Raw genomic sequence first — 9,105 nt, 5'->3', positions numbered from 1 at the left:
CATTATATGCATCAGTACTTCCCATGTAGTCATTCATGCATCAGCATCTTTTCTCCCATTTTGTACGTTGGGTAAGGTGTAACGTTAACAGTCACCTTCATCTAGAGCCAATGTTTACAACCCCAGGTGACTAGCTGTGCCACAGTCATACTTCCGTACCTCACACACCCCCTATTGCCAGTTTAGAGGATTCAAACAACCTACCACATGATTTTGGAATGTGGGAGGAAACTGATGTTTCCAGAGAAAACTTAACTGTTAATATTTATTTCATGCTCAGTGTAATGTTTAGGTGAAAAAATGTGAGGATATAATGAAATGGTTCTTAATTACATAGCAGAGCATAAATGGAAAATACTGTTAGCAAAGTACTGGCATTTGTTGGGTGCTTAGAAGTTCTAGAAGTGGAGGTAAGTGCATTAGAAACTGTCATACATGTAGTAGTTAGAGCTGTGGAAATCTAAGGCAAATGCAGAGCTGTACAAGACTGTAGAAATTATTGTCCATATATCATTGGGATGGCAGAATATATTCTTTTAAAGTCAGACATGAAGTATATTGTTCACTTAGTGACTATTTATGTTGCACTGTATACGGTTAGTACCATAGATGTTCTATTCTAATAACAGATTATTAACTGTCTCCTAAGTCTGCAGGAGTATGCAGTGTTGTCAGAGTCCATATCAGATGTCGCTACAGAGGGAGCTTCCTGATTCTGGATGCGCCAAAAACTTTTCCTTTCAAATGGTTTCTACAAGAGAATTATTGATTCCAACTGGAAATACACATGATAAGTGCATGGAAAATGGCAAGAGTTTTATTCAAGAGAACAAATTAAAAAGTCTGACATCCTATGAGAAAACTCACACTGAAGGGAAGCAAGATTTGGAGAAATTAAACCAAGAGAAGCACCATGTATGTGCTACATGCAACAAGAGTTTTATGTGGAAGTATCAACTTGCATACCATGAAAAAACCCACAGTGGAGAAAGGCCATATAAATGTCTAAAATGTGACAAGGGCTTTACACGCAAGGATAATCTCACATCCCATGAAAAAACTCATATTAAAGAGAAGCCATATAAATGTGCAGCATGTGATAAAAGTTTTTTACAGAAGAGCAGTCTTGTATCCCATGAAAAAACACACACCGGAGAGAAACCATATACATGTGCAACGTGTGCTAAAAGTTTTACATGGAAGAAAAGCCTTGCACTGCATGAGAAAGCTCACATTAAGGGGAAACCATATACATGTGCAATATGTGAGAAGAGTTTTACAAGAAAGAATTACCTTAAGTTCCATGAAAAAAACCACAGTGGAGAAAGGCCGTATAAATGTCTAAAATGCGACAAGGGCTTTGCACTGAAGGGCATTCTCGCATCCCACGAAAAAACTCACACTAAAGAGAAGCAGTATAAATGTGCAGCATGTGACAAGAGTTTTTTACAGAAGAGCAGTCTTGTATCCCATGAAAAAACACACACTGGAGAGAAACCGTATACATGTTCAATATGTGCTAAAAGTTTTACGTGGAAGAAGAGCCTTACACTACATGAAAAAGCTCATGCTAAGGGGAAACCATATACATGTGCAATATGTGAGAGGAGTTTTACATGGAAGAATAACCTTAAATTCCATGAAAAAACCCACAGTGGGGAGAAGGAATATAAATGTACCATGTGTGAAAAAACATTTATATGGAAGTCTCATTTTACATACCATTTGAAAACCCACACTGGTGAAAGGCTACATAAATGTACTACATGTGATAAGAGTTTTATATGGAAGTACCAACTTGTCTACCATGAGAAAACCCACACTGGTGATAGGCCATTTAAATGTGCTACATGTGGCAGAAGTTTTATGTGGCAGTGGCACCTTGCATCCCATGAGAAAACCCATACTGTGGAAAAGCAATATAAATGTGCTACCTGTGACAAGTGCTTTGTGTGGAAGCACAAACTCGCATACCATCAGAAGATCCACAGTGGTGAAAGGCCTTATAAATGTGCAAAATGTGACAAGAGTTTTATGTGGAAGTGTCTGTTGATATACCATGAGAAAACCCACACTGGTGACAGGCTATATAAGTGTACAACATGTGAGAAGACTTTTGTAGGGAAGAACAAGCTTGCATCCCATGAGAAAACTCACACTGGACAGAAGAAACCCAAAGGACTTGGAGAAATTAAAAAAAGAGAAAAGAAATACTTGGAGAAAGTAAACCGAGAGAAGCAACATATATGTGTTACATGCAACAAGAGTTTTATGTGGAAGTGTCAGCTTAAATACCATGAAAAAACCCACAGTGGCGAAAGGCCATATACATGTCTAAAATGTGACAAGGGCTTTGCAATCAAGGCTAATCTCAGATCCCATGAAAAAACTCACATTAAAGAGAAGCCATATAAATGTGCAGCATGTGACAAGAGTTTTTTGCAGAAGAGCAGTCTTGTATCCCATGAAAAAACACACACTGGAGAGAAACCATATACATGTTCAATATGTGCTAAAAGTTTTACGTGGAAGAAAAGCCTTAAACTGCATGAAAAAGCTCACATGGTGGATAAACCTTATACATGTACAATATGTAAGAAGACCTTTTCAGGGAAGACTTACTTTAAATTCCATGAAAAACCCACACTGGGGAAAAGGAATATAAATGTGCAATCTGTAACAAAGCATTCATATGGAAGTCTCTGCTTGGATACCATTTGAAAACCCACACTGGTGACAAGCTACATAAATGTGCTACATGTGACAAGAGTTTTATATGGAATTACCAACTTGTATACCATGAGAAAACCCACAAAAACACATGGCAGTAAGGGAAAAGAAGGGAAAAATCATGGAAGCATCAAATAGAGAAAACTGTAAAGCACTTAGGACACGAAGTGTCACAGTTGGAAGAATACAGAAGAGAAAACTGTAAAGCACTTAGGACAAGAAGTGTCACTGTTGGAAGAATACAGAAGAGGGAAAAGATCAAAAAAATGCTCAGAGACGGACGAGATAGATGCTGATCTGTTCTAATTCTGCATGCTGCTTTTATCATACACTGTATTGCAAAGAATAAACTAAAGATACCAGCACAGGCAGAAAAACGTAGAAGATATTCAGATAAATGTAAAGGAAAAGTACAAAATAAGCAATTTATTGATGACCCAAAAACGTTTTATAGAGAACTGGGAAACAAGGCAAAAAGAATAGAAACACCACCAAAAAAATAAGAAATCAACACATTTTGGAGAGAAAGCTTAGAAGATCCTGTGGAACAAAACAAAGATGGTGAATGGACAGAAGAATTAAAGAACAAGAAACCCAAATGTACAGGATATTAAATGGGATAAAGTAATGGCCAGAGAAATTGAAACAAAATTAAGAATAGCTCCTAATTGGAAAACCCCAGGCCCAGATGCAGTACCTAATTTCCAGCTAAAAGTATTAATACCTTTACATGAAGATTTAGCCATGAGTAAGTACTGTTTAAATGCACACACCAAACCAACACCAACCTGGTTAACAACAGGAAAAACAATACTCCTCTTTAACGGCAAACCATCCTAAAAAGTATAGACCAATAACTTGCCATATGACGATGTATAAACTATACACAGGAATCGATGCCAACAGAGTTTATATTAATTTACAAGAAAACTTGATCATGGCAGTAGAATAAAACAGTAACAAAAAGTTGTATGTAACAAAGGATCATTTGTTAAATAATGTCATAATGGAGAACTATAAAAAGGGGAAGAATTGAGTATGGCATGGATAGACTACAAAAAAGCATTTGACGGTATCCCAAATTCATGAATAAAAGTGTGTGTACAAATGTATAAAAAACCCTACACTGATCTATTGCATAACAGCAACGATGAAACAGTGGGAAACCCCTTTGCATTTAAGTCATGATAAATGACACATTATTATTCCAGGGGTAAAAATTCAAAGGGGAGATATTCCAGGGTGACTCTGTCACTGCTGCTCTTTTGTCTTGCCCTTAACCCATTAAGCTGTCGACTTAACAGATTATGGCTACAGTATGGCTCCCACAAAACATCAAAATGTAAAGACTGCTCATCTTCTTTTTGTGGATGATTTAAAGCTGTATAGTTTGTCAGATGAGAAACTGAAAGCACAACTACAAGTGGTCAAAACTTTTGCAGATGATATAAGTGTCATTTGGTCTTAATAAATGTGCAAAAGCAACCTTTAATGCAGGAAAGCTACAGCACCAAGAAAATATCAATCTGGAGCAGGAATGTGATATAAAGGAACTTGAGCAAGAGGGAGTGTGGAAATATTTGGGAACTGATGAAAGATAAAGATTAAAACATGAACAAATGCAAATAAAACTTAGTAAGGAATACTGTAGAAAACTAAAATTAATACTGAAAACAGCCCTGACATCTAGGAACAAAGTCCAAGGTATAAACCAATTTTTTGTTCATTTATGTTCTGACTTCGTTTTAAGAGTTATTGACTGGCCCAAAGGTATTGGATCAGTTGGACAGGAAAACAAAAAAAATGCTTTGTGCTTATCAGATGATTTATACAAATCAGTATATACCAAGATTATGTATTGCCTGTTCTTTTGGAGGTGTGGGCCTCCTTGAAATTGCTTACATGTATAGATCTGCAGTCATATGACTGCATACAAAGATGATGTAAGTTTTAAAACATGAGGAGAATGTCTAAGATGACCTCCCTGCTAAGTTTAGTAGAAGGATATCGCTGTCCGGCAGGAATGGAAATTAAACTAGAAGTAGACAAAAATCAGGTAGCAACTGAATGTGCCAAAAAACAAAAATAATATAAGGTGAATTATCAGATGAGAAGGCAAAAATTTGTAAAAGCTATAAATAAAATGCAAATTATAAAAAAAAAAAATCCTGAAAGAACACCATGCTGATCAGGATTTGATGTCGAAATGGTTAAGGAGAGATGAATTCAAACCAAAAGATGAAAGGTTAATATTGGCATCCCAGGGCAGTAGACTACATACAAGTTGGTTTACAAAATCCATTGAACATGTTTGAGAAACAGACAACAGCAAGTTTTGGAAAACAGAATTGGAAACGGTCACACACATCTTGCTGAGTGTGATACACTAATGGCATGTATACAAAAAGACAAAAATTATGTGGCAAGACTATTGCACTGGGGATTGTGCAAATACTGTAATAGTGAAGTAACTGAGAAGTATTGGAAACATGAGCCACAAATCAGTATAGGAAATGAAGCTTATATCACATGGGATCACCCATTACCAACAGTTCAAAAATACATGCGAGAAAAACAGAAAAGACCAAAGTAGCACTAATCATTAAAATTGTTACACTGAGTGATTATAGTGTTTTCGTACAGAGAGACAACAACAACTCATAAAATATTACGATTTGCAGGTAGAAATGAGAGCAATGGGAAAGAAGGATACCCAGACAGTTCCAGTAGTAGTAGGAGCAACAGGTCTCATAAAAAAATTTGCAATCATATTTGGATATATTACCAGCACATGCAACTTGGTATGAATTGCAGGAGTCCATTCTGGGCACATTGCAAGTGCTGAGATGCTGCAGAGAGCACTTTTGGCTAACATCAAAGATTGAAACAAATCTAATTTCATGAACTTTAATTGTGCTTTTTCCCATCATAGTATTAGAAACCCAAAAGTCTTGGAGAAATTAAAAAAAAAAGAAAATCTATTTAAATGTGCATTGAGAAGCAAGTTTTTTTTTTTTTGTGTTACAGAAGATCAGCCTTGTATCTCATGAAAAAATGCCCACTGAAAAGAAAGAATATATATGTATAACATGTGATAAGAGTTTTACATGGAAGAAAAGCTTTATACTGCATGAGGGAATCCACTGTAGTCTGAATGGATAGAAGATAAAATCAGCAAGAGAGAGTAACATTGATGGAAGTGAATTTATTCTCAAGTCTTGGTGAGTACCTTCACGTAGTGTACCTGTTTTCACGAATCTCACCAAGATGATATATATACTGTATTTTATATAGCGCATATTATGGACAGAGGTAATTTAAAAATTAAAAAAGGCAGTTTTGTGCACAAGTCCCAAGCAAAAAGAAGTGCCCAATCCTGGTATGCATATTGGTGCCAGGTCTGGAAACAATGACAATGTAGAAACCTCAAGACACAGAAACATTCCTATAGTGGGGTTAGGCCAGGATCAGGCGGAGGACAGCCATCTTCTAGTAAAAGGATGTAGTAGTCCACAAAAACTGACAAGCTAAAAAAAGAGGCCATAAAGATGATAGTGGACTATTGAGGAAAATGAAGAAATTGTGTATTGTTACTGTAATGCAAGAAATCTAGAATTTCCCAATAGAAGATATTCAAAAAGATTTAGAGAAATTAGAGGAAAGAAGAATACTTGCACTAGAAAATGTCAAAAGCTTCAAATGCAAGTTTGTGTTCATTAATACAACAGATACATGAAAAATATTACATAGACAAAAAAATATGGACTGCTTAGAGAAAGAAGTAACAGCGAAAGTGCACGAATATAAAGAACAAAAGTTGGAGGTTTTTGAAAGGTACAAAAAAGAAACACAGACATGGAAAAGAAAAAGAGATCTGATATGGTGCAATATTTATGCAAAGAAGAAAGCAGCTCCAGCGATATTTGAAGAGAAATACAGGCAAGGGCACCCAGGTATGGAAAATTTCACAATACAAAAAAATAAGATCGCAAAGGTAACATAGAACCAAAGATTAGTAAAGTAGAAGTTAAAGAAATATAATCTGAAGTTATGGAATACCTGTGAAGTAAAGGATTTAGTGTAGAAAGTCTAACACAGGTTATGTCGCAGCATGATGGAACAGTGAGTCCCCAAATTAAGGAGAGACGGGTGCAGCAAGAGACATCTAAAGGAGAAATATGAACATGGGTACTATGGTGCAATATTTATGGAAAGGAGAAAGCAAAGCTAACCAATAAAAAAGTAGCACCAAAGATATTTGAAGAGAAACATGGGCAAATGCATCTGGATATGGAAACTTTTACAATACAAAAAATAAGAAAACAAAGGGGGAAAGTAGAAAAGAAGATTAGTAATGTAAAAGTTAAAGAAATGGAAACTGAAGTTATGGATTACCTGTGAAATGAAAAATTTAGTGTAGAAAATTAAATTCAAGGAACATCACAATATAATGGAGTAATAAGTCCCCAAATTAAGGAGAAACAGGAGCCATCTGATCACTTGCCACATGAAGATGCTCAGTGGCCTTCAGTAGGAAACCAGTGTACAACTTCAGTTGGAGTTGCACAGCAATGCAAGGAGCAGGAAACAGTGGCAACTGTCAAGCAGTCAATGTGATAGTTCCATATGAAAGCAGTGGATAACACAAGATGCAGCTGAAAAGAATTTGTCACAGAAAGATGTTCTGGAACTTTCTGTAGAATGTCTACAGGAAAGATGGAACAAAGAATTTGCCTTTAGTTTAGAAGAATTGCTTGATTTAATACCAATGAATAGACATATTAATATCAATGAAAGAAATAGATTACAGAAAGTAAATGAGAGAGAAAATGTTAAGTCTGATAAAACAGATGAATACAGTAATTAAGACTGTTAACAGAAATTAATGTGATATATCAGAAGTAAAGAGGATACATTACATTGCAGCTAAATTAATAACACTCAAAGATTTACCACAAAAAGGCAGAGCAATAAGGGAAAGTAAGGAAAGAAATAAAATGTCATCATGGAAGCATCGAATAGTGAAAACTATAAAGCAATTAAGACAAGAAGTGTCACTGTTAGAAGAGTATAGAAGCAGAAACAGATCAACAAAAATACTTGGATAAAAGTGATAAAAATAATGCACAGTATCAAAACCGATCAGGATCTGTAATACATTATTGCAAATAATAATCTAAAAATAGTATCAAAACAGATCAGGATCTGTAATACACTATTGCAAATAATAATCTAAAAATATCAGCACAAGCAAAAAGCTTAGAAGATAATTATAAATGAAAAGTACAATATAAAAGCTCATTGGTGACTCAGAACAGTTTGTACAAAGAACTGGAAGAAAAACACACACACAAAAAAAAAGAAGAAGAAATGGACACATTTTGGAGAAATATTTATGAAGACCATGTGGAAAAAAAACAAAGCTGTTGAATACACAGGAGAAGTAAAAGAAAGAGTAACATGTTCAAATGTACAGGATATGAACTGGGATGAACTAACAGCCAGAGAAATTAAAACAAAATTAAGAGTAGTTCCTAACTTAAAAACCCAAGTCCCAGATGTAGTGCTTAACTTAACATATGCGCATCCCAAACAGATGCCAACCTGGATGACAACAGGAAAAAGGTCACTCCTTCTTAAGAGCAAACTTGTAAACCATACTAAAAACTAAAGACTGATAACTTGCCTTCCAACAATATATAAACTGTATAATAGAGTTAATGCCAACAGTGTTTATAGTCATTTAGAAGAAAACTCAATCATGGCAGTAGAACAAAAGAGTAGCAAAATAAAGTCATATGGAACAAAGGATCAGTTGTTGCAAAATAAAATCTTAATGGAGAATTATGAAAGAGAGAAAAATCTAAATGTGGCATTGGTAGATTATAAAAAGACATTCGACAGCATCCCACATTCATGAATAAAGGAGCACTTTTAGGTGTATAAGGTGCATCCTACATTGATCAGTTATATTACACTGACTATGAGACAGTGGAAAACCACTTTGCAATTAAGTCATGACAAAGGTTAATTGTTCACAGTGATAAAAATTCAAATGAGGATATTCCAAGTTGATTCTTTGTCACCACTGTTGTTTTGTCTTGCCCTTAAACCTTTAAGCTGTTTACTTAACATATTAGGTCTTGGCTGCATTTTGACACCTAGAATATAAACTTTTCTTATCTAGTTTTTGGATGAATTAAACTGTATAGTTCATCAGATGAAGGTGTTGAAAGCACAATTGCAAGTGGTTAAAACTTTCTCAGATGTTATAAGAGTGACATTTGGTCTTGATAAATGTGTGAAAGCAACATTTATAGCTGGAAAGTTGCAGTACTACAGAAATACCAGTCTAGGAGAGGAATGTGATACAAA

The 9,105-nt window shown here is 35.3% G+C and overlaps 1 protein-coding gene across 1 annotated transcript in view; it reads left to right on the top strand.

The window, feature by feature from the left end:
* LOC122814887 (oocyte zinc finger protein XlCOF28-like) overlaps window positions 1-3,523 on the top strand; it is a 162,434-nt gene extending 158,911 nt beyond the window's left edge. The window contains exon 3 of the mRNA XM_044087157.1: window positions 650-3,523. Within this exon, the coding sequence (XP_043943092.1) occupies window positions 650-2,721 (2,072 nt within the window). The 3' untranslated portion in view covers window positions 2,722-3,523. The remainder of the gene's footprint in view (window positions 1-649) is intronic.
* The last annotated feature ends 5,582 nt before the right edge of the window (window positions 3,524-9,105 follow it).

The sequence above is a fragment of the Protopterus annectens genome, chromosome 11.part0 (genome assembly GCF_019279795.1).
Source record: "Protopterus annectens isolate FY-2018-M chromosome 11.part0, PAN1.0, whole genome shotgun sequence".
Classification (NCBI taxonomy): domain Eukaryota; kingdom Metazoa; phylum Chordata; order Ceratodontiformes; family Protopteridae; genus Protopterus; species Protopterus annectens.
This window is presented reverse-complemented; position numbering and strand designations above follow the sequence as displayed.